Source organism: Macrosteles quadrilineatus, unplaced genomic scaffold, assembly GCF_028750875.1.
Source record: "Macrosteles quadrilineatus isolate MER2022 unplaced genomic scaffold, UCM_ALF_1.0 Scaffold_3__2_contigs__length_128488019, whole genome shotgun sequence".
NCBI lineage: Eukaryota > Metazoa > Arthropoda > Insecta > Hemiptera > Cicadellidae > Macrosteles > Macrosteles quadrilineatus.
In genome coordinates, this window is record NW_026542596.1 from 111,987,946 (window position 1) to 112,015,817 (window position 27,872).

General features: G+C 35.2%; 1 protein-coding gene across 3 annotated transcripts in view; it reads right to left on the minus strand.

Moving 5' to 3' along the window:
* LOC128988960 (protein kinase C-binding protein NELL2-like) overlaps positions 1 to 27,872 on the minus strand; it is a 71,952-nt gene that overhangs the window by 20,740 nt on the left and 23,340 nt on the right. For all 3 annotated transcript variants that reach the window (XM_054410768.1, XM_054410767.1, XM_054410766.1), the window contains exons 2-6: positions 5,653 to 5,772; positions 4,908 to 5,058; positions 1,627 to 1,747; positions 1,216 to 1,371; positions 168 to 323 (exon numbers count right to left, since the gene is read on the minus strand). In XM_054410768.1, the coding sequence (XP_054266743.1) occupies positions 168 to 323; positions 1,216 to 1,371; positions 1,627 to 1,747; positions 4,908 to 5,058; positions 5,653 to 5,772 (704 nt within the window). The remainder of the gene's footprint in view (positions 1 to 167; positions 324 to 1,215; positions 1,372 to 1,626; positions 1,748 to 4,907; positions 5,059 to 5,652; positions 5,773 to 27,872) is intronic.

Here is a 27,872-nt window from a genome sequence, read left to right on the forward strand (position 1 = left end):
TGCTCAAATCAACTATGACAATTATGAGCAATAAAGTGGCGACAAGGTTAATATGCGGATGAAATGTCTAGTTTTATCAGTAGTCAAAAGATTAAAACTCCATTATATAACACTTTTGCACTAAGATTTATCTTTTTATGGTTCATTAAGTTTTAAAAATTACCCACTCTTTGGGAGAGATCCTGTAGGTGTTTGGTAAGGGTTTCCACGGTGTTCTGCAGTACAGAGAACTGTCCACAGGTAGGACAGCTGGTATCCAGGTGGGGACACTGGTTCAGGTAGCCGTGGGGGCCTGTGATCAGTCTTACATCTTGTAGTGTGCCCTGCGGACATCCAACACAGTCAATCCTTCACTTACAACTATATGCAAGCATAACTGAACAAAAACTGCCGAAAACTACCTTGACATTATCTTTTATCAGTTGAGTCAATAATTACCACATTTGAACTTTTGGTTTACCTTCATTTGTCAGTACAGTAATGAGCAATCTTTTCAAGTAGGCTAAGCATCTTAGATCAAGAATTTCAGTCCCATATCAGTCAGGTCTTGTCTACAACTCATAAGAGGTTCATATGTCCGTGTCTGTGAAAGCTTGATGGGAGTAGCCCACCTAAAGCCAACAATGGACCTCTCTGGTGGAATTTGATAGAAGTGAATGCATGAGTGCAATCCTTGTGAGTTGAGTCACCGTATTTTTGGTTCATTGACTAAAGACCTTTCATTTTTTTATAGAGGCTTGCAACCTCTTTGAACTTTTTGTATTTACCTGTCCACATGGAGCCTCTGCATGGAACCTACTATACAAAGGAAGAGGGAGTCGGTAGGATACAAGAATGAATTGTACTAGAAAATTTTTAGTGGCATGAAACAATGGCTTTCTCTGCCTAGGTTTCAAAGTCACTAACGCTTCTGACAGAGCTACAGCTTACCAACTCACCAAAATCTCAATCTTTCTAAAAAAGTAAAGTGGATAGAGGAATAGAATTTGTTACTTTCTTTGATCAAAGCTATACAGATCATCTCACACCATTCTACACTCATTCCTTCATATTTGGCATCGAGGTGGCGTCCCCATCTCAATTATTGATTGATTTACTGATTGAAGTTTAATAACAAATAGGTACTGTAAAAGACAACCAATAACAAATAAATATCAAGAAAAACCATGGTTCACTGAATGTTCAACTTAATGCTAGAGATTAACTTCAATTTACCTTAAAAAGAGAGTGTTTGTTGTTGCGTTGGCCAACCCAGAGGGTGAGTTGTGGCAGGGTGAAGTTGGTGTCGGGTGTGCGACTGAGCAGACGACGGTAGAGCGGGTGACAGTCTACCATCAGTTCTACCTGCGACCCACTCACGCTCACTGCTACCTGAGCATTTGACACATGGCTGTATATTGCTGGTTCACACCTCTTAACACTAGTGAAAATTAAAGCATTCAATAACAGCAGACAAAGGTAGAGCAAGTGACGATCTACCATCAGTTTTGCGTGCGACTCACTCATAAGCTCACTGCTACCAGAGCCTTTGAAAAATGGCTGTTTACTGTTGGCTCTCACCTTTTCAATACTAGAAAGGGAATCTAACCTAATTTCTAATATTTCCATCTGGGAATCATACAATACCTTATGCCACACGTTGTCTGCCAAACGGTACGGGAAGGTTTCAATGTGCACAATAGAATCGTGGCCAGTGTAGTGCAGCCGAATCTCATCCTTACGACCACTTGATTGAAGTTCTAAATACCTACGAAATAAGAATACTTCTTAAAACATGTTTTCAGTTTCTTAAAAAAAGAAGACAAGATCCTTTTTCTATCTATCTATATATATAAAAGGCAAAGCCCTCACTGACTGACTCACTCATCACTAATTCTCCCACTTCCCATTTACCTAGGAGGCTGAAATTTGGTACACTGATTCTTTAGGCATTAAATAGGAAAACTAAGTTGTTTTTATTCCGATCGGACTCTCGGGCTCCGCCCCAGTGGCTCTGGAGTTTCCCATGTTAACCTTATGAGAAATGGAATTAATGAATCTTAACAGCTGTTTCATTAAACAAGTTGGTTCTGTTCTATGATGTTCAATAGCATTAAAGTTACAAGGATTACCAACAGGATGCAGCACTATTATTTCTTTTACATTTATGACAGCTAATTTGCAACCAAAAGGTGAGTGAGCATAGCGAACGAACTTCAACCTGGAGGCGAGTTAGCGTAGCGAACGAGCTAACCTGAAGGCAAGTGAGCGCAGCGAACGAGCTCCAATCTAAAGGTGAGTGAGCGTAGCGAACGAGCTCAAACCTAAAGTTGAGTGAGCGTAGCGAACGAACTTCAACCAGGACGTGATTGAGCCATGCAAACGAGATCATCTTGAAAATTAAGAAGTTAAACGGGGCAAAGCCCGCGGGTTACAGCTAGTATATATATATAAGGCAAAGCCCTCACTGACTGACTGACTCACTCACTCACTCATCACTAATTCTCCCACTTCCCACTTACCTAGGAGGCTGAAATTTGGTACACTGATTCTTTAGGCATTAAATAGGAAAACTAAAGTGGTTTTTATTCTGATCGGACTCTCGGGCTCCGCCCCAGCGGCTCTGGAGTTTCCCATGTTAACCTAATAAGTACTCATATTTAAATGGAATTAATGAATCATAACAGCTGTTTCAATTAAACAAGTTGGTTCTGTTCTATGATGTTCAATAGCATTAAAGTTACAAGGATTACCAACAGAGTGCAGCAAAATTATTTTTTTTTTAATATTTGACAACAGCTAATTTGAAACCAAAAGGTGAGTGAGCGTAGCGAACGAACTTCAACCAGGACGTGTGAGCGCAGCGAGCGAGCTCCAACCTAAAGGTGAGTGAGCGTAGCGAACGAACTTCAACCAGGACGTGATTGAGCTATGCGACCGAGCTCACATATGAAGTTAAACGGGGCAAAGCCCGCGGGTAGAGCTAGTGTATAATAAAATGAGGATTCTGTTTGTCTGTATGCCTTTCTTTGTAGTGAAAATACGTTTTTTAGGAAACACTGTTAATTACACTGTGATCGCGTAAACAACCGTATCTGGCAGTATCGAAAAGGCCGGGATCATCTCCCTTGATCGCGACAACATTCGTGAACATTTATGGTCTCAGCAAAACCATGATGATCTCCTGCGATTGTGGCAACATCTGTGAGCATAAATTGCATTCTCATTGATACTGTTATCTACTCCTGCCCGGCAACACTCATCATCACCAGTGATTGCGATTTCCTTCCAACGGTAAAAGAGAACCAATAGAACACCATCTAATGAATGAGTCTCGGCCAGAGGATATTGATTAGAACTCTCAGTCCATACCATCACATTCAAGTGCAGTTTCCCGTTCCACAATATTCATTTCCAATAGTTGTTTCTACTCTTTACTAAACTGTTGTAAAACTCCATTGGGAAATTTTCTTATCGCCATTACAATTTAAAAGTTCAACAAAGTAAATTTTGTAGTAGATAGAAAAGATTTATGTCATCCTGTGATTTCAATAGGTCTATTTGGAGTTTTAGCTAACCAACAAGCTATATATAAATAAAAATGCAAAATAGCAAATACAAAATAATAAAGAAAATCTCAATAACCAAACCACCACTTAACCAGTTAACAACTTCATGGGTTCATGTTGAGGGGGAGGGGGGAGTTTTCTGCCCTGAAATATGACTGGCCAAATATTTTTCTCCAAAAATTTACAATGAGACCCTCAATAAAAACAGGTGACCCCTGCTCTACCTTACGGACTTACAAAGTTCTGTGGGCTTTGGGAAATATTAATTACGAGTAAAAAGAGGAAAACTACAATATTTACGTTTAATTTAGTCATGTTTCCTATGTTAACCATTTTACACAAACAGCTGACTTATGATAATAATTTTTCTTCACCCAGTAACGATACTATAGTTCGGCCGCTTAGAAAACGACCTGCGCGCTAATGCTAAACCAATGCTGGAGGAGGTCGCTTTCTAAGAGGCCGAACTATATAACATTCTTATTCAATTAAAATATAGTTTTAAAGTAGAACTTTTTTTCAATTATTGCTTTGCCTTGTTGCATAAAATTGATAGAGTTACAAAACTATATACTTAGTATATCAAGAGTTTTCTCTATAACATGCCTTTTTCACCCGTTCCACTATACAATTTTTACAATTTAGGCGTCATTTTCAAGCTTATAAGTGGCAGAGTGGCAAATGGTAACTAGAAAGGTAATGTATTTTAGGGCTTTGCATGGTCTACAATCAAATATACAATAAAAAAAAATTATTTTTTTTAAAGTGCCTCTTTAGATGCACAATTTGCATACGGAACACCTAGTTTTTTATAAATTTGAGATTGAAAGAAGGTAAGTAAAAATGTTATCAGACAAATTAAATTGTTTTTATAGATTCGTGTTTTTTAAACAGGTTATGTAAATTAACATAAGATATTACATGACAAGTTGAACAATTTTATCTTTCTCTTATTTAGTACATGTTTTAAATACATTTTTGATTCAATAATTTTTTTTACTTATACAAACTTTGAACACTTGTTCTCATATTTGTCTTTCAAAATAATATGTTACTTTAGAATAACAAGTTGATAGCATTTCTGTCTACATTTTGGTGATCAAAACTCTTCGGTCTCAGAGGGAATCAATAGTGACTCTGAAGTTTTACGATGACTATTACCAACTTCAAGATGATACTTTTTGGAATTCAGATTCTTCAATGAGCAACTACTTTTCTTTAAAATAAAGAATATAAAATTTTTTAAATGTTTAAAATTATTTCTCAATAAATATTCATATTTCTCCTACATGATTCGCTTCCATAACTTGGATACATTCTTACAAGTTGAAGATATTTTATTCCTACTGTTGGTATTACCTGTTAAAGCCGTGAGAGAAGGCGACGATGGTGCCGGAGTTAAACTCCTCCTGGCGCAGGCTTGCCGCAACCGTAAACTCTGGGTTGCCTCGTAACAATTCCACAGCTTGTTGGTAGACGCTGGCCGGCAGTCGTAAATCCCGGTAGTCTCCTATGGCAAAAAAATTTAAACTTCCTGGTAAACAAGATTTAAATTGTCATTGCGCTAGGAATATTGAATATTGATGTATCTAACAAAAGATCTGTGTTAGGTGGTAAAAAGACGAGGGATTAAGCTATTCCATTACAAATGGCATAAATTCCAATGATGTACAAAAATACAAATAAACAATCTTTAAAAATATTATTTTATCTTCACTACGAGACCAATAGTTCTATAAAATGTATAATTTTCACCACACACTATGATGTTTTTAGCTGTTTTGCATACGTTAATTGGTGGCTGAAAGCTACGTTTTGCTGGCCATACTAGCTGTCATCGTCATTTGGGGACCGAGCAGGTTTTTACATCCCTAGGGCCGCAAAATCAGCTGCCCGCTTACTCTCTTAAAACATGAATGCATATTAAATACACAATCAGTATCCATAGAATTGCAATAGAATCGTTTTATTGTCATCGCTGCCTAGCAACTGTTTATTATTTTTGCTGAACAAACGTCTTCTTGGAGTTTTTTTATAAAATCAGCCTTTTTTAGTATTAGGTACAATTCTTGTAATGGGTTGTTTCTGAGCTACAGCAGCTTACCTTGCAGATAGAAGGCAGGACGTAGCCGCTGCGGCCCCGGGGCGAGTGTGACACCTTGGTGACTGGTGTTGTGCAGCTGTAGGGACGCCAAGAGGTCAATGCCGGCTTCCCCCACTCCTCCTGTAACAAAGACACACCACTGCACTTCATTATGATAAAACATTAACAAGAGTTCTGACACTACAGCTATCGGTAGTCACCAACAGAATAATTGAAACAACTAGAAGTGTAGCGAAAGAGAAGGTATGTGTCAATAAGTGTGCCGTCGCAACCTAGCTACGTACGCAAAGAAATGGCCATGGGATGGATTTGTAAGAAAGTTCTATGTACTTGCAAGGAAAGATACTTAGTTGGTAAGACCTTTAGTATTTGTGTTACATATTAGTTCAATTTGACTGACTCTCTAGAAAAAACACACCCCTGCTACCCCTACTAGAGTTTTAGTGCGAGAAAAATCTACAGTGTCCAAAAAAATGTGGGGGGTTGGACAGCTTTCCCTTTAACCCTCTGAGCCCCCAAAGACTGATATATTGACCATGGGTAACTTAAAGAAACCCCCACTTGCTCTTAACGATTGGCACAAGCTTTATCTCAACAAAAGAAAAAACCTTTCAGATCTACAAGATATAAGCTGTAACCTGAGGACCAAGTTTAGAGCCACTACTTTTAAGATTTGGATTTATTAACGTTGTAAGGAAGTTATCGTAGACCATTAGACCTCGTAGATGGTCAAGCAGTCTAAGGCTTTCTCGGCCAAGAGACAGTAACAACGATCGAGTGTTCATATCCCACCTCAGCCATATCATGAGGAGTTCAGTAGTGGTGAGAGAGGCCCATTTAAAATGCATGGTGGAGATCTCCGCTGCAATTTCATAAGTGTCCCGCAGAACAATCGAATGAATATATCGATATAGATTATTAGATATATTGATTACTTCATTCGGTTAGTTAGCAGACTTGATATATAGAATGAAATAATCAATATATCGTTTAGAATAGTTCGATATATTTATTCGATTGTTCTGCGGGACACTTATGAAATTGCAGCGGAGATCTCCACCATGCATTTTAAATGGGCCTCTCTCACCACTACTGAACTCCTCATGATATGGCTGAGGTGGGATATGAACACGCGATCGTTGTTACTGTCTCTTGGCCAAGAAAGCCTTAGACTGCTTGACCATCTACGTTTCTACGAGATCTAATGGTCTACAAAATTTTATAAAACATTCATAGAAAAAGTCATCAATGGTTTCTACCATTACCATACCGAGTCTATAACAACACGGCACAGTTCTCTAGGCTAAAAAAAATTAAAGTAGTTGAGAATCTCTTAACAAAATGTCACTGACAAAAAAAAAACGAAAAATTGCACTGTTATCAGTGCCATAGTAAGGCTTGACCTTGAGCCATATCCCCCCTTTATACAAATATTCAGTAAGTTATGTGACTTTATTTTTGAATAACAAACACTCAAACAGCATTACCAACACGGTATCAACTGTGACCGATATATGATTGACTACTTTTTTATAGGGCGTTAGAACTAAATTGAGTCAATCTTGCATTTTAATTTTAGTAGACTCTTATTCAAAAGATTTATTTTCTAGGGATTTTTGGCTAATGCATACACGAGTTATTTTGATTGGGTCATAACCTCTATTTTCTTAAGGGTAAAAATAATTTGATTCGTTTTTAATGTATGTATTGGTTTACATAACTTATTTCAGAGATATGTTGTTTGTGCGTTTAAACACCCCACACCATGCATGCCGCTTTGTATGAAACAAACCAATTAAGTACCTAAGTTAACTTAAGATTCTAATCTCAATTTTTCAAAAGGATATAGTAAGAAAATGTGTTATAATAAATAATCCTAAGTTAATTATGTAAAGCTCTAAATTTCCTTCAAATTTCCCTCTACCAGACTTATGATTCTTCCTGAGGAATTGGATGGTTGAAGAAAAATGTCAAAACTAGTAACGAATTTCAAAATCCACTCACAAAAAAAATTCCGTTGGATTCAATTTATAACCATGCAGGTCTGTAATGGCCTGACTATGACTATGTTTCACTACTACTTCGCCTGGATTATCTAAGTAGGCAATATACATGGTGTACCCAGATTGCGTTGAGCGTTACACGGCGCTGTCGGTCAACCAATACAACACAGTTTAGCGTAACTGTTACGTCTATTTCAACTTACTCTGTGCATTTTTCTCTTTGATCTATTTTACAAACACAATTTGTTTACATGATATTTATTTCTGTTTTATTTTTATTTTTTACATGTAAACAAACAGAATGGTTTAAATTTTCAAGACATTTTTTAAATAGACTTTAGTAGTAGAATGATCTGTACTACTAAATTAATGAAATTTTATACAATGTAATTACAGTAAATAGAGTGTTAAGCTGATAAAACCAGACTAATCCAGAGTGTTAAACTAGACTAATCGATAACATATTTTCCTGCGGTGCTGAAACGATCACATAGTCGCGTTCTTTTCGGCGTGATTACGTCAAATTGTGTGCGGGCTTTAGATACGACAATTTTAGTTTTTAAGTCAGTAGTTTTTGTTTAATTGTTATCGTACCCGGCTATCCTTCTCGGTCATTATGCTTTTGATAAATGGTAACATGACAACAGACATCGTCTTCCACCCACATATAATTTCACTCATAACATGTTTAGAGACACCGCATGTATCTCTGTGTAATGATTATTTGATCAATACTGTAGTTGCCATCATAATCAAAACTCGACTAGTCTTTCTTTAATACTTTTTTATGGTACTTTCTTATGAAATGGCGACCATACAAAGTAGGTATTTTAAGCCAAGTATGAATGGAGATAAGTGTAAGATGAGTGTCGCGATCTTGTAGTCTTTTTAGTGTAAGACCTACTTATTCCTTAGACACAGCTTTTAATTAATAGCCCATACAGCAATGGCAACTGAGGGACCTACAGTTTATTGTGGAATCCGAACCACATTTTTGCCATAATATACGAATTAGTCTAATTATCAGGATACTGCGGATACTCGTAGTACTCACTCGTGCGGACGTTAATCCACACCAGGGAGTATATCCACAGTGCATGCCGATAAATATCCACAATTCGAGACCTCCTAGCTGGATTACAGGACGACGACGTCCCAGTCGCTCCATTTGGGACACGAGGCGCAGAGTTGTCCCGAACCCGCCCAAGTTATGGTGTCGCTAACACGTGTCAACGCTATTTGCGAGGCAACAATGGGGAATTACTTCTCAGAAGTTGCCGTAGTTTCTCAACAGTTTATGTGTTGCCGCTATTTCTGTCGGCGTCGCGACGGTGGAGCCCCCAGCGGCGGACGAGCAGACTGAGTGGCGTGAGTGATCAGGCAAGGGTCCAACACAACTGACCACTCACACTCACACACACTCAACTGTCAGATCTGCGCTAAACATAGGACCACGTGCGAGGTAAACAATGTCACTCGCATAAACACCATTATCTCCGCCGGCTTGGCCTCAAAGTTTCATCAATTGTCCGTAGTATTGTACCATAATTATTTGATAGTTTTAATGCTTCCCTGGAAATCTAAAGGTTGCCTGTTCCACCTAGGTGCGTATTTTAACCCAAATATAAATGGAGGATGAATATATGTGTAGCTTTGTTACTTACTGAGATCAGCTGTTTCATCAGACAGGATCATCCATATATGAATCCCAAGGTATCCATGAACTTTTGAGAAAACTACAAGTCACACCACCATAAACCATATACTTAAAATGTTCGTCATGACGAGAAACCTTGCTCTATATTATCCATTTTTTCATAAACTGCCCTTTAAGGTCATAATTGCTTTCCAAAGGGAACTATCCGTATTACGTTAAAAATACCTCAGCTGTTCTTATTATTTTGTATGTTATTCTTTCAATTTATTACCTTATTAAAATCTGGTGTGATTTGTAATGCTGCATTCTGTTTTTTTTTATTTTTTTTTTTATTTCAGCTTAACTTAACGGAGTATGTTTTATCTATGACTTAACCAATCAATAGTTTTATTAATACTTATGAAGTCAAACGGGGTAAAGCCCCGTGGGTAACAGCTAGTTTATTTAAAGCCCAATAATTAGGGACAGCCTGGTCCAGTTTCGAACCATCAAAAAGCTATTGACTTTTCTCAGGATCGAACCGGCAACTTTAGGATTGTTAGGCGAGCACTTTATCCACTCAGCTACCCATCCAGTTTTTATCCTGAGAACTCATCTTTTTAAGGTTAAAAACTACACCCAGCTCTCTCAATCCATTCTGCATGAGTACGAATTATGTAACAACATGTCCAAGACTTTGACTGTAGACTACATATCAAGTCACTACCACTGAAGTCACCTCTTCAGCCATCCGCAGGGATAATTATTCCACTTGTGAAATTCCTTCAGTACAATCGTGAAAGCAAATTCCCTCGGAGATTTATCATTGATCAGCCAAGTCGTTGATTACTCTTGGTTTCTAGTATTTAACTGACTTAAAACTATTTTAACTCTAGCTAAACATAACAATATCTTTAAACTGGTTCTTGACCTCTGGTGTATTATTAGTGCGATCGACATGCTTAAACATGAAAGTTGCATTTATTTCAATGTTAAGCAATGGTGGGAATTCCCGTCATCAACACTCAACGTGTTAAAAGAAAAATTAGGTTAAACATTTGTAAAATCAGTCTTAAAACAAAAGAGAAACATTTAGTTGACACTGGCGCATTCAATCGTCATCGAAATAATACACACATCAAAATAAGCTTTCGCTTAAGATGGGCTAAGTATACTCACGATATTAATTCAAATTCAATGGTTTAATCTGTGTTTTTAATGTGGAAACACATACTTTATCTGATTGCAGATTTAACATGGCTATTTAACACCTTACGCTAAATAGAGTGAATATTTTAAGACTTGGAGGAAGGTCAAACCCTCAATTACAACGTTTAGAGCTGAGACTACTAAATAAACATTATCTGATTAGAAACACGCTAGCCACTCCGAGCCGGGGCTTCAACACCGTCTAGGTTTATAAACGAGTCTCAATAAGTATTTGTGGATACAAAACATCGACAAAAACGCTTTTATGACCAAGGAGACGTGTTGTGCCATAGGAAATAATGGCATTATTATTCTCAATGATTAAAAACATACGATTGTCACTACACATCTTCAATAATTGTGTACTTTAAAGAATTAAATCGTACATTTCATCACAAGGGCGTAGAGTGACTCTTTTCCCTAAACTAATAACTCTTTAAGCAACAGTCATTCATTTATTAATCTCTTTTGTATAATAATTCCATTATGATTTGGTAACCTACTGATAATTATTAAATAGCAACCCAGCAGACGCACAGGCAGCACCTGCCTATGTCTGCTGAATTTCATAAAATTGTCAAATTAATTAATACAGAAATGTTCTTTTTAGCGAATTTCCCATATAAGGAATAAGCTATTACCGTAGTACTCATGGTAAGACCTGGACGTGGGACCGATTTTTTTTTCGTTTTGAGGTCCCTAGAGGCCAAAAACACCATCCGTTCAAATTCATATATATATATATATATATTTATATATATTTATATATATTTATATTTATATATATTTATATATATATATGTGTCCGTTAGCACGATAACTCGAGCAAAAATGATCCGATTTTGATGAAATTTGGTATAAACGTGTAAACCTACGTTTATTCGGACGAGTTCGTGATCCAGCATGATCGGACCATGGGAACGGGGGTTTACGGGGGGTTTTATGGGGTAAAAATAGGTTTTTCCCATTTTTTACCCAAAAAACATAAAATTTAGCAATTTCTTTCCAAACCATTTTGTAGAGCTTAAAAAAACAAATAATTTAGTATATTGAAGCGTCATTATGCGCCTAATGGTTACGGAGAAAATTCCAAAAAATTGTAAATTTAAAATTCCCATGTTATTCTTATGGAGGATAAGTAAACTGTTGTAGTTTGCTTGTTTATGAACATATTTTGATCAAATTTGGAAAATGATTTTATTTCTTACTAACTATTAACATTTTACAAAAAAAAACAGTTTTACCCACCCTGATGCAGCAAACCTAAGTACTTGTTAAACTAATTCTATTTAAATCGGGAATAAATGTTATATTTGTAAGTAGACATTGCAGTGTAAATCAAATCAGTCAAATGGAAATTCGCTTAGTCTGCAGGTTTGCTGCGGCGGGGGTATTTATTCTTAGCCTTAGTTTATATTTTGTAATTGTGATTATATTTTGTATTAAAAAGTATGTTTCTTTCTGTATACATTATGTGGAAATAAACGTATATTTCATTCATTCATTCATTCATTTTCGACCCGAGCTCAAGTTTCAGGAAATTTAGCAAGGGTTGAAACTACAATTTTGCCCGTGATATTTTTCGTCATATTTGCAACATAAAAAAACTAAGTAAGAAAACGAAAATACTTTTCGTGTAATAATCTCTCAAAACAACTTCCAACTTGTTATCAATTTTGCTAATGCAAACCGGCAGCTGCTTTGTTAAGCGATTCAATAATTTCTATTAAAGTCTATTACGATGTGTCAAAACTTTTGAACATAATACAACAATAAAGATCGATGGATAGATAATTTCGATACATGCGGCTGTTTACAATCAAAGCTCACAAAAATAGACTTATACTCCCAGGGACTATAAAAGCTTTTTACTACCTAGGGATTTAGACTTCTCTATTTTCACCCCACGATGTAAATAAAACAAGTGATGTGAATTTCTTTCATTTGTTTTGATTTTCTGTTTATGTTTCGTTGTAATTTCGTTACCAACATGGCAACCCATAAGCCTCATGTAAATTTTGTACAATTTAAAATTAATTTTTGTGTTTGTTTTTGAGTTTATTTCAATAGTTAATAAGGGGATCCTGCACGTCCATGAAAATATCTTTCTAACAGTATGCGTAGATTTTCCGTGCTATGCACACGAGCTGAGAAAAAATGTTTTCAAGAAACATCCTTACCTATATATAGGATCAGTGGTCATCATCCGAATGTTTATCCTTTGTACTGTGTTTAGATCGTATGTTGGCTTGATTTCAAACATATGCTACGATTCTTTCTTTTGTTTACATATTTTGTAACCATTATGGCAACCCATTAAAAAATTATACAGTTTCGTCCTAGACATTTGCAGAAATAACCTTGGTAAGTTTGGCTCAAATATGTTTAGCCGTTATTGAGTGATAGTGTTAGAAAGTTGCCATTGAAGCCGATCCCAAAGAGCTTCGCTTCGCTCTGCTCAATAAATACATCAGAGTATCAGTGTAATATTTGTGTCATGGAAGGTTATGCAGGGATTATTCTCTATCTGTTTAGTACCGTTATTTTTATTTATTTAATTTTATTTTCATATTTTCCATTCATCCAAATGTTTTGATCCAATAATGAAGAGTGCAATGACTTATCGTAACATATTACTTTTAGTCGGACACTATTGCATTAATTGCTTCCTTATTATAAACTAGCTCACTAGTAATTCAACGGTATATCTTTGTCCATTTACCTTTTCAAACAACTACATTTTTAAAAACAAATCCAAAACCCGAAGCTATATTTTTTAAGTTCGTTCTGGAACAGTTTTACCACCTCAACCCCAGTCACAATAACTTTCTATTCACTCCAAGACCGTCATTGGAAGTTATTGAGCCAGGTGAGCGTGTCGTGCAGACTGTTGCTATCCCTAGGGACCTTCTACTGCTCCCGAGGGATAGGCTGGCCCTACATAAATAACTACTACCCTCCGTCTTCCCCTGTAGTTAGCTCTACTGTTTCTTTATTGGTCTTTATGTTATTGGGAGTGATCTGCCTTCTTAGACCCCTCTATAGCACTTAGCATTTACTTTCACTAAAACGTAAGTTTCTATTTGTGTTTTTCATCAGTGTCGCTTTTTCATAGGAGAGTGGGCTAAACCCTGGTCTTGTAACTGTCGTTAATTTTGTAGCATTAACTTTGCTACAATTAATTTCGAAAGCCCGAGCCGGGTCTTAAGACTGACTTTAAAACTCCTATGGGGCCACCAATGAATCATAAAGTGCATACGTTTTAAATTCTAATATGTATGCAAAAAAATTATAGCTCAGTACGCAGTAATACGGCACATTACATTACTTACACCACTGTAAAATCACAATTTCTAAACCTCTAACCATTACCCTACTATTACTATTATACTGACGCACGATGCTATACCTCTTCCAACGAAAATGTGTCAAAAGAGAAACTTCAGTAAACTCTAGATAAGATACCGGATGCGTTGGCCAACACTTAGCATCGATTACATTGACTCACGTAGTGAGGTAATAATTTTAGATTTTCTCAAAACTCAGAGCTTAAACTATATCGGCGATTAATATTATACTTGTTAGGTTAGCAAATTCGTAAAGTTAAAGTTTTGTGATTTTGCATTCCAATAGCAAACTTTTGATTTAGTTGACCAGCCATCAGTATTTTATTGTTTAGTTGTGAGAAAAAAAACTTGAGGTACGTTGATATGATGTTGATAGACGATTTAAAAACGGTTTCCAAATTCTAAATTTAAATTATTAAAATCTATTTCACAAAAAGTACAAGTACAAAGATGTGTGATAGAGCTAGTTCTCATTTAAAATGTAAATACAATTATGTGTAGTATGCATCCTTGATATGCATCCACGTTTACAGAAGTATGTTCCTCAACCACTCCTCAACTGAACTATACGTTTGGTACTCAGTGTGAAAATATTTTTTTGGTGTAAGTACAAAGTAAATGCAGATTGATGATGCATATAAAATGTCCCAAGTCTAAAAATTAGCTTCCCAAAGAATTATTTTATGTTTTTAAAAAATGACTATGTTTTTAAACTTAATACAGCTATTTCTCAATTACCTGTAAATGGATTTGAGTAGACAATGTCATTTTCGTGTTCTACATTAAATTTTGAATAAGAATAATACAAAATGACAGAGGATCAGTTGTAAAAACTCCATCGTAAATAGATTCAAAGATAAAAATTAAGATGTTTGGTAAAAATTCAAAAAACATTGGTCAATTGCATTTGTTCACACCCTGTATACAAGAAAGTGTCGGAATATGTTAAAAACTGCGCCATTTTATAAGCTTTCCAACCATATGCTACACCATTGAGCTTTCTGTCTGCTTATGTACGCTTTCGTGGTTTGAAGACTACAAAGCATGGCGTCTTTATAATTTAAAACATAGAAAGTCAGCATGTATTAAGCAAAAGTTGTATTTTTGTTTCAGCTTGAACAATAAAAACAGTAAAAAAGTTCCCTGTTTTCTGGCATTCAAACCACTAAAATAAACAAAAAAATATCTAAACCTCAATAGTGTAGCATATGGTAGAAAAGCTTATAAAATGGCGCAGTTTTTAACATATTCCGACACTTACCTGTATACAGGGTGTGAACAAATGCAATTGACCAATGTTTTTTGCATTTTTATCAGACATCTTAATTTTTATCTTTGAATCTATTTACGATGGAGTTTTTACAACTGATCCTCTGTCATTTTGTATTATTCTTATTCAAAATTTAATGTAGAACACGAAAATGACATTGTCTACTCAAATCCATTTACAGGTAATTGAGAAATAGCTGTATTAAGTTTAAAAACATAGTTATTTTTGAAAAACATAAAATAATTCTTTGGGAAGCTAATTTTTAGACTTGGGACATTTTATATGCATCATCATACTGCATTTACTTTGTACTTACACCAAAAAATTTTTTTCACACTGAGTACCAAACACCCTGTATATCAACACATGATTAAATGTTAATTAACTTGTTTACTATTTGAATGTTTGGGTTTGATGTAGTCGTTAGATGTACTATTGTAGTTATCATCACTAGGGGCAAAAGTGGCTGTTTTTGGTACGCAATCGTATTTTACAAGCAAGGCACAGCCGGGCTTAGAAATAGATTGTACCAAAAAGACACTTTTGCTCCGTGTGATGAACAACTAAACTGTGGAAACAATCTCATAATCGTTACAAAATTTCAACACATAATTTGATGTTATAGAAAGTCGTCATCAATTTTTAAATTTCTGTTGTTTACAAAGATAACTTAAAATATTATGGATTAGCAGCGTCTTTATTAGCCATGAACTAATTTTTTAGAGAACCGAAAAAGTTACCATATTTTTTTCTGTCTCCTTTTGAAGTTTCCCGAAAATGATGATTTTTTGAACGCAGTAGAGTACTAAAAACGGCTATTTTCCGAACAGTGAGATTAAAATCATTTTTCTTTACTAAATATGAAACGTGGTATATTTCTGGAATATTAATTTCACTATTGGGTTTTAGGTCTTTTACAACTTGTAAATGTAAATTGTGTCATGGTGTTTACCATACACCCTTTCGTTACCTTTATTGGAGTGATTAATTTAAATCTACCTTTCGTCACCACAAATCCCCTAAGTAATTGATGTTGTCAATCAACGTCTAGACACGTGCCGGGGGTGGTTGTGTGTGTGTGTGTGGGGGGGGAGGGGGGGTCGTTCGCGTGCCAAGGTTCTCTCACCGGACCCTGAGAAGTACACCTATAGTACATCCTGCCTGGTGTGTACCGCCCTACTGAACATACCACGGATGGGTGTACTACACGGAATAACTACCCTGTACACTGTTATAGAAACACTTCACCCTTATCTTTACGATGATAAAGTATTATAGGATGGTTTATGATTATGTCTACGGATTGTAGCGATGCCATTGGATATATCAATAATTTGATAGTCTTTGTGTAGAGGTTTCAAAGGTATTTGGAAAAAATACTCGTTTGTTTCTCATAGTTGATCTATCGACAAATTGAACATTAGGTTTAAGGAAGGCAAATGTAAATCAATACACCAATACCACTATAAGTAAACTCTATATGGAGTATACAATGAATTTGTAAAATAATTAGACCACATTTTTTTCGATTACATTTTCATTTTTTTAATGGGTGGTTATGATCAGATCTCCAGGTAATTTCCAAAAGTAGGCGATATTTAATGTAGGCTCCTTACCAAAAATTAAATAAAAAATATTTAATTATAAAATGTTAACAGTTTTTTCAGAGTAAAAGATGCAATAATATAAATGAATTAATCATAATTAAGTTGTTTATAAATTGCATACTAGCCTTAATATTGCAATATTAACTAATACAATAATATAAATACATTGACTAAACATTTATGAATTAATTTGTATTTATGAATTCAGCATTTTCTTCCCAATATAAATAATGAAACAATTAGAATTATTCTAGCTCATCAAATCTTTTACCAGAACTAAATGATTTAAGTATTTAACAAAATACCGATGGTATTGAAAATCATTATACAATGTTGTACTATATGTACTATACAATGTTACAAAGATTCGAGGAACAGAGTACACTTTTTCATAAAACCTTACAACAAAACTTTGCTATAAATTTAACCATTTGGTACAGCAGTAAATAAATATAAATGATGAACCTATTACGAGACAATCAAATAAAATGTTACAATATTCTATTTAAGAAGAGTAACATCAAATAGTATATTTCATCACTAGGGCGTAAAGTGACTCTTTTCGACCTGAGCTCAAGTTTTGCGTTCGAAGCGAAGCCGAGGTTTTTTTAAAATGAGTGAGGGTTGAAAAGACACTTTTTACCCGTGTCATGAACTATATGTTTCGTTATATTGCACCATTAATTAACAAAGATAGAAAAAGATGTAAATAAGCAGTTGTTTAGTAAATTAATAATAATAATAATAATAATAATATCTTTATTGCCGTGAAACAAATATGAAATTGCATGGCATCCGTCAACATTTAATACAGGCATAACAAGCGGCAGCAAAACAAATAAATACAACAGCATAAAACAATTAATAATACGAATGATTAAACAATTACACAGAACTTGTCATTTGATTGATTTAGAACCTCAGAGCAGCCGCCATCTACTCATTTGTGTCAAAAAACTCACCCACAGTGTAATATTATTCTACACATTGTTATTAAAGCGACCACACCGATAAATCCAAATAAAATTTTAATTAGTTTTTTTTTATCTTCCAAACAAAACCTAACCACCCTTAGGTTAGGTTAGGTTATATATTAGGTGTGGTCGATATGTTATCAAAGTAATAGTTATTCAATTATTTAGTCTATTACGACTGTGCTAATGCGCATTAAGCCTTCGATATGTCGAACTAAACAAGAATACAACAATAAGCTACAACCGAACCTAATAATCGATTCGATCAATCATTTCGATCCATGCGATTGCTGCAATTGCGATTTAAAACGGTTTACAAGCTGAGTTTTACTACCTATGGTCTAAAAAGGCTTAATGCTTTTATAGACCCACGACGCATTTATAAAATAACGGCGTTTTTGCTGTAGTATGACGAAATCGAGTTTGCAACAAATTTCCATAAGCGTGTATTACAGTGACTGCGTATATTTGCGTTTGCAATTTACGAAAAGACTGACGTCTGAAGAAAAACAGTTTTAAATTCAATCGCAATGCAACACGCACAAAAGCAAGGATGATTTTTTTGTTCAAACGCCTTCTTGTACGTTTGAAGGGGAATTCCTAGAAAGCTTGATGGTTGATTTGTGTTAGTGCTCACCTAGTAAACCAAAGTCTCTTAAGCTTAATCTTAAGTCGTCAGTAGTTTTGGTTTGAAACAAGTCCATGATAATTGGCTAACACATATTCCTGGCCTACAGAATCTAATAATCTGTCACTAAAGTCAAGTCATCACTCTTACACACACACGCACACCCTGCACTCATATTAAACTACCCAAGTGTGCGCCATAAAGGGTTGATTGGTAGAGTGCTGACAATGACAATGTCATGAGGTGATCCATCTATAGAGATCTTGTATTGCTACTAGGACCACTAACAATTTTGTCGTTGCCATTTATACAAGTTTTTATCTTACGTATTTAATGTCGTACAGGCGTCTGGACCTCACCTGGATCCAGGTCATCCCTCGGGAACATAGGGTAGAAGGGGGGATAAGATATTAACGCTGGTCTGTATATCATCACTGGACAGAGAGATGGTGCATTTCAACCTTGAAAATGAGAGTAGAATTGAAAGTGATCCCTTTCCCAGTTTTGTTTTTGATTAAGACCATCTTTTTAAACAATTCATAAACGATAATTCCTTGAGCCAAATTATGAATAAAAATTGGTACTAGTTTAAAATTTTGCTAACACTACATCACTCACCTACAACATACGTAAAGTTCAATTAAAATGTATGTTACAAAATTGTATACTTTCGTAATAGCTATTTACATTACAAGTGTAGTAAGAGCGTTTTTACATCACGCAGGTGAATGTTGTGCAACGAGCGAAGGCGAGTTGCATAATTCACCGAAGTGATGTAAACACGCTCTTGCGTAACGTGTAACGTACAAGATTTTACCTGACCCGACAATATTCAGGAGGTTACGAGCAATATGCTTCGTTATCAATTTCACTCATCTTCTAACAGTAACGTTCATTTACAAACAATAGCTAGGTTAGGAAAATTCATCAAAGCATAACAAAAAAATTCAAACACACAGCTGATTTCTAGCGTTGAACGTCGTTGGCTCCATAGAGGTATATTTTTAAGTTATCCACTCAATGTTATTTAAATGGGTTTCATTACATCACCGAGTGAGTTTTTTTCAACTTTACATCACTCGAGAAGTAAGGAAGTTGTATACATCACGCTTGGGATAGGGAAGTTTAACATGGCGGGTTAGGTAAAATATGTTAAATCTCACTAAAGTGTAATAATTGACGATTTAACTTTCTGAAATATTATGAAATAGTAATAGCATAGATAAAACATACTCCCTTAGTAGATTTCTCATCCTTATGGAACAGCTGAAGACAATTTTATTGTTAGTTCTGTACGGTTTTCTGTAGAGGTCGTGTTTTGTTTACAATTTGTTTCCCGTTATTACAGCCATTTAAAACCTCGTTTAACCAAATAATACGATCTAATCATAAACAATAACTTGTCCCCTAGTTATATAACCAAACAGTAAAGCACAAATCAAGAAATTAACCCTAAAATAATAGAAACAAAGTTTCGTCGACACTAGCGCCCATGTGTCACGTACATGAACTAGACACGAAAAGCGTGCTTCAAAATTTACAATGGGATGAGAAGTCTACTTGTGTTGGTTAGTCTATGGTAATAGTAACGACAGCATAAAATCTTTTGGAAACATTTTTTGTAGTACCCAACAGGTACTTAGGTTACTTAGGTGGCATAGCACTCTCAGAAAATGTTCAATCCACACATAAAAATTAGTATATTTCAAAGTGGCCATTTTCAACCCGAGCTCAAGTCTCAATGAAGTCGGGAGACGAACGAGGGTTAAAGAGACTTTTATCTGACTGATGAACTATGTGTTTTGTCATGTTGCAACATTATTTAAGAAAGAAAGTTACTTTTGATACTTTTGTTGTCTCTCAAAACAACTTTCAACTTTTTTCAATTTTGTTAGTTGATATATGTTTTACTTATTGTTTCTTATTTGAACAGATTGTAAAATAAATTCTGATAAAAAAAATTGTTAGTGCAAACAATCAGCTGTTTGGTAAGGGATTCAATAACTTTTATTATTGCGATTGTTTAGTGTACAACATACAATCGATATGTCAAGAATGCAACAGTAATCTACAACCGATTAAATCAATCGATATATAATTTCGATTCATGCAATTGCTTACAATAAAAAATTTACAACAGCTGACTTTTACAAGGGCTTTTACTCCCTAGGTAGTGGGAACGAATGCATTAAAAACGTTTGTTTTCGCTGCAATATGTCGAAAATATATTCTCTTCCAAAAATGTTGTGAAACTAATACCAAAGTGTGTGACACACTCACACAGGAAATATGAAAACGGATGAATGGGAAGACAGGTGACTAGATTGAGTGATACTGGGAGGGTCTCACATCATACAACTGGGAGATTGATTGTAGGGGAGGAGGGAGGAGGTAGAGGACGTCGCGACGACTAGAGCGGCGTCGTACAGGCGTCTGGACCTCACCTGGATCCAGGTCATCCCTCGGGAACACAGGGTAGAAGGGGGGATAAGATATTAACGCTACCTGGTCTGTATATCATAAGTGATCCCTTTCCCAGTTTTGTTTCTGATTAAGACCAGCTTTTTAATAATTCCTCAACGATAATTCCTTGAGCCAAATTATGAATGAAAATTTGGACACATTTTAAATTTTACAAATTTATTTTTTAGGTTTACTAACAACCTTCCTGCTATCTCGCTAGCTTCCGACAAAATGATAAGTGTCTCTGCAAACCTGTTTCCGTGAAACTGTCTGGAAAAGAGCCGTTTTTAGTTCTATAAATCGTCCTCTAAATCATCTTTTTCGGGTAGCTTCAAATATGGAACAAGAAAAACGTATGGTCAATTTTTCTGTTCGCTAACCTCAAAATTTGTGTAATAACCCTGCTAATCACACGATATTTTAAGTTATACTTGCAAACAACAGAAATGTTAACATTGGTGACAACTTTGTATAACCTCAAATTATGTGGTCTAATTTTGTAACGATTAGAAGGTTATTTTCACAGTATGATAAAAATGGTTCTTCATCACACTGAGCGAAGGAATCTTTTTGATACTGTATTTCCTACGATTGCATTCCAAAAAGAGCCGCTTTCGCTCCTAGGGATAAAAACTACTGTATCATATTATGTATGAGTGTATTGTTTTAATTTACTTCTAACACTTAATCGCTTTATAAATAGTGCGAAATAATTTGAATGAGTAGATTGGATGATTGTGTATCTTTACTTGATAAAATATATGAACTGTTTCTTCATCCCAAAGTTCGATGATTGCTAGAGTCGGTCAAGCTAAGTCTAGTTTCAAACAATAAAGAAGATACTGACTGTCTTATGGTAAAATACGCCATACTATCATAGATAAAACATACTCTGATAGTTTCTACTTATAAATACTATCACGAATATTAGAACAGAACCGGTATTGATCATAAACATAAACAAATTACGTCACTGGCCCGAATGCCTAGTTTAATAGCTGCCTGGTTTGACAGTTCTATTTAAATATTAATAAAATAAAGTTTACTTTCGGGCCAGTGACATATTTTTTTACGTTTATGATCCATACAGGGTTTGTTATAATATTCGTGGTTACTATTATGTAATTATTATGGTAGTTTGAATGCTATTTTAACACTTATTTTAGCACGGTTCAAACTAAACCAGGCTGTATACTGGATTGAAAAGTAAATAAATGTAGGGTAAAGACATTACCTAGAGATGGTCTAGTTTCAGCTATTTTCATCTACTTGCATTAAATTTTACTAGGTGTTCAATGCAGTTGTCTGCTTGCAATATTGTCGTCTGATCATATGAAACATATGTTGATAATTTAACAGCTGTTGTATTGTTATTTCATTGATTTGTCTTTGCTTACATGATTTTTTTTATTTACATTTTTGGTTAAAGTGTGTTCCTTTTATTTTGTGTGTTTCTAAAGTTGTGTGCTTAATCTGTACCAATACGTATTTGTGAGTAAAGTGGTGAATGGATTTCATAACCATTATTATTTTCCTAGAGACCGTTGTATTCAACCACAACGGGCTCTGATGCTAGTTTACAATTAATAAAATTTGTTGTTTCTAGATCTACAACATGAAGAATGATTTATCTTTCGCAGTACCATTTTCATAAACGGTCGTGTCTCTTTTACACAGTCAGATTATACGGGGTGTAGCAGACCACCGGTACACATACTTTTACGGGAGTCGGAAGTATGCTTTCACCTCACATACGATCACATACGAAGAATACATTTAACTTACTTAGAAAATGATCCAAGCACAGGGTGTTCCAGAAATGAAGGTAATGGGTTCGAATCTCGAAATTTCCTTATGTCAACCGATATCCCATTGTACATTTTTAGAAAGGTTAGAGCAACATTTTGGTGAAAATAGAACTCAATTACGATATCTCAATTCATTTCCAAATGGCGGCCATATTTGCGAATTTTTCGTATACTGACGTAATACCCTGTATTTTCGAAACCGCTAATCATTGTTCCGTTCTGATTGAAAATGAGAAAATTTTACAAAGATTGTATTTTTTTGTAATCTTGGTCTGCTTCATCCTGTAGGGTCAAACTCAACAGAAAAATCAGCTGTTCACATTTAAGCTGTCGTTAAGAAATTTGGCCAGCTTTGCTGAATCTTTGGAAGGAAGCTAAAACAATCAAACGCTAGGGGGAAACCCCCTAAAGGAAATTACATTTTTTGTTACAAATAGTCACCACGTAAGATCACAATCTTTGAAAATTACACCTCAATTGTACAAATCGGTTAAGTTGGACGGCTGAGGAATGTAACAGGCAAACCAACTTTTGTATCAAGAATATAGAATTTACGTTTTGATTCACTTAAATTTGTTGCTAAACATATTAAAATATATCAAATGTACATTTAATAATTCGAAAGAATTACTAAAGTTTTCCAAATTTCCACAGTACTAAATTTAGTAGTAGGTCTTCAAATAGTACTTCGTAAAGAAACTATTTCTCGAACTTCATATGTTCTAATTAGAGTAGATTTTCATTTTTCCCTTTAGCTACTAAACTCCCTTCCTATTAAAGGCGCCCTTTAAATGCCCTTTATATGCTCGGGGAGACTAGTTTTATTAGTTGTTTTTCAAGCTGAAAAGATAATGCTTAAGCAGGTCGTTCGCCAACAATAGCTCAGACACGGGTCGACAAAACATTGCTTTCTACTTGGGAAACATTCTAGGTACGCCCAAACCTTGATAGTGTGTACCTAAAGAGAAACAACTATAGTAACTATGGTATAACCGTTGAATAAATTTACGAACTATGTTTTACCAACTATGGAACATGATGTTGTTCCATAGTTAATATCTATGTCACAGGCTTTGTTATTTTAAAAGTAGACCCCTCTTTTTCAAACATTATGCTAGGATTCTGTTAAATGGCATATTTACTATAACAAACACACTATGGGGCGTTCAACGTTCAATCCAATTCTGGGGGGAGGGAATAATACGGCAATGGCATTGTCAATTAGTATCAAGGGAATAGTTTTAATTAAACCTCCTTTAACTTATTGTAGACAGAGAACTAATAAAACCTCATTCTTGATATGTGGTAGTTTTTTTCTTCTTTTGCATAGTGTGCAGACTTTAAAACACAACGCTATATAACACATACCAAATTTTGCTGTACCTGCTATATTGAAATAATTTGACGATGAACTTAGTATATTGACGCGTCTTTTAACAAAAAAATTAATCGTTCGTTCGTTTTGTTCATAAGACCAAATTCTTCTTCAAATAATTTCTATTGTATAGAATTTCTCCACACATTTCAATGCGAAGATTAGTGAACGATGAGGTCAAATGAGAGCTAAATGATTATAGCGTTGCTACTAAAACCACATTATTGGTAACATTTGCTCAGGATTTTTTTTGCATTCTATACTTTATCCAACTTGACACAATGCTTTTAAGAATCATCACTAAATACTGCATTAATGATCATTTAATTATGAACTCAGTATAGAGTGCTGATCAAACTGGAGGTTAGATTTCTTCCCAAGACTGGCTGATTATTTCAGGGATCAAACTATTTTATAAGACATTAGGTAAAATCATTTTCTACGATGCCGCCACACCAGTATGCCCATATGAAGGGCGTTGAAAGTACAAGCTTTGCTTCGGTTCGAATGTTTTCATCCCCCGTTGTCCGAGGTTTACTTGCTGCAGGCAGTGTCGCGGTCCCGGCGACTTTCAATTTCGGCGGTATTATGTTTTGGGGGGCGCCTATTCACACTTGGGGGTGTGAGAGCGCACAAGTGACTCAGAAACAAACAACCCAGGGCGATGTGAGAGTGACTCATATCAGCGGACCTTAGGTGTAGGGGGTGTTCACAATGTAGTATGTTTTTAGCGAATTTCCCATATAGGGAATAAGCTATTACCGTAGTACTCATGGTAAGACCTGGACCCGGGACCGATTTAATTTTTCATTTTGAGGTCCCTAGAGACCAAAAACACCATACGTTCAAATTCATATATATATATATTACATATATGTGTCCGTTAGCGCGATAACTCGAGCAAAAATGATCCGATTTTGATGAAATTTGGTACAAACGTGTAAACCTACGTTTATTCGAACGAGTTCGTGATCCAGCATAATCGGACCATGGGAACGGAGGTTTATGGGGTAAAAATGGGGTTTTCCCATTTTTGAACCTAAAAACAAAAAAATTTTCGATTTCTTTTTCAACCGTTTTGTAGAGCTTAAAAAAAGAAATAATTTAGTATATTGAAGTGCTGTTGTATGCCTAACGGTCACGGAGAAAATTCAAAAATAGTGTAATTAAAAATTCCCATGTTATTCTTATGGAGAAAATTAAAATTGTTGTAGTTTACTTGTTTATGGGTATATATTGATAAAATTTGGCAAATTTATTTATTTCATCCTATACTATTGACGTATGGTCAAAAAACACTTTTTACCTTCCCCGTAGCAGCAAACCTAAGCACTCGTTAAATCTAATGTTATTTAAATAGGGAATAATATGTCTTATTTATGGACATATTTTAGTAAAGATGTAATCAGACGAGTTGAAATTCGCTTAGTCTGCAGGTTTGCTGCGGCGGGGGTATTATTAGTTTGGTACGAACTGAAAATTGTATCTTAAACAAAATTGTATTGAGCTTATAAAGGATTCAAAGTTTCATCAACTGGGTTATCAAAATTCAAACTTCCAATAGACAAAAGTGTTCTAAATTAATCTCTTATAGTTTTAATAATAGATAATTAGTAAAACCTGTTCAACACTCTAAAAGTGTTAGGGCTCCAAATTAAACCCAACATTAATTTGGAATCATGCACGTTTTTATCAGCTTGTTTTAAAAATCTAAACAATGTTGTAACTATGGAACACACGGTGTCTGGTGTTATCAAACAAAATCCGAGCTTTTCGAGGCAACTTTCAAAAGCATACTTGGGAGAAGGAGTTGAAATCCTCGTAATTTGAACCCACAATGTACAACCCAAGAACTTATAATCGATCAGATCCAGAAAAACATGAAAAACAACTTGTGCAAATTTATCAAAGATAATGTTTAGTATTGTATAGCTATAGCATTTGGTTATTTTAACAACAGATTTATTCATTCTGAAAATCCGATGTCAAAGAAACTCGACTATATTTAGGAATTGTTATTTATAAATATAATCTACAGACTGGAGTACCTCTCAACGAATTTTAACTGCGAACAAATCCAAACCACTCCTCTGGTTTGATTCAAGACTGTTTACCTACAAAACAACCATTCTTGTAATTTTCGGCTCTAAAACGTGGGCAAATGTTTGAAGAGGAGCGTTTGAAATCGATAAGACCTCGAGCTGTCTGGAGCTACAAGAATGAGAAATAGAATGTCGAGATCCAACTTGCAAACCGAACTGGAGCAGAGACTGCGAGCAACAGTTCTCTAACAAATCGCCTTTTGGGGGAGAGTGGCTTAAGAATAAACAGCTTACAACCCGACTTGGAGAACAACGGGCTCTTATATCATTTTCAGTCGAGGGACCAGAGAAGTTACGCCGAGTAGGGCTGCTTCAATGTTCGGTTTTTATTTTTGTGAATATTTGTAAAACATTATTGCAAGGAGTTTTGGTGATACGATGTGAGCATGTATAAGTGTCACAGGAAACCGTTGTCAAAATATAATCTTGACACTAGAAATGTGTTTATTATTTTCATTATTTAGTCTAAATATCTCAAGTGGAGTAACCCTACACTCTTGCTTCATGTTGTTTCTTGTCTCAGGATTACCGTTGTTAGATTATAAATACCCCCGCCGCAGCAAACCTGATGACTTAGCGAATATCCATTTACCTGTTTGGATTTACACTATAATATCTCCTTTAAAATATCACATTTATTCCCTATTTAAATATCATTAGTTTAACAAGTACCGTACTAAGGTTTACTGCAACAGGGAGGGTAAAAGTGTTTTTTTATGTTAATAGTTTACTATGAAATAAATGCGTTTTCCAAATTTGATCAAAATATGTTCAAAAACAAGCAAACCACAACAATTTACTTACTCTCCATTAGAATAACAAGGGAATTTTCAATTTACTATCTTTTGTAATTTTCTCCGCAACTATTAGGCGCATAAAAACGCTTCAAGGTACTAAGTTATTTTTTTTTTGCGGTTGGAAGAAATTGGAATGAAATTGCAAAATTCTATGTTTTAGGGTCAAAAATTGGAAACCCTAATTTTTACTCCCAAAAAACCCCATAAACCACCGTTCCCATAGTCCGATCATGCTGGTTCGTGAACTCGTTCGAATAAATATAGTTTTACACATTTGTACCAAGTTTCATTAAAATCGGATCATTTTGCTCGAGTTATAGTGCTAACGGACACATGATTTCGAACGGATGGTGTTTTTGGCCTCTAGGGACCTCAAAACGAAAAAGTAAATTGGCCCCGGATCCAGGTCTTACCATGAGTACTATGGTAATAGCTTAATCCCTGGATCTGCTAGAGTAATCCAAAGGTTGTCTGTCGACTACGCGTTTCGAAGCACTACCTATTGGCTTCATCATCAGGTCTTCAAGAACATGTTTCACTCATGGTACTTACTCATGGTTTATAGGACCTTTTGCCACAAAATATCAAAAAAGTAAATAAATAATACAAACAGATTTTTAAATTTGGCAAAAGCATTTATAATTCAATCAGCTTTCTTTTCTATCGGGGAGTTTTATTCTCGACTCTTTTGATTTTGACTCTTTCTCTTAATAATTTAGAATGCAATTTAACCTTATGTATATTTTGAATAACCTACTCACTTAGTTTTAGTTCCCATGACTCTATTTCATGTAACTATATGTTTGCATATTATGAAATAAAGATATTTTTATTGATTGATTGATCAGAGGTCAGCAAATAAATACAATTTGTCACAAACAATAAGTAGTACATGGACGGAAACGATAGTAGGCCTACGCGTAGTCGTTAGACAACCTTTGGATTACTCTTGCAGATCCAGGTAACATTATACCTTTTTATAATCTACACTCCTATTTCAT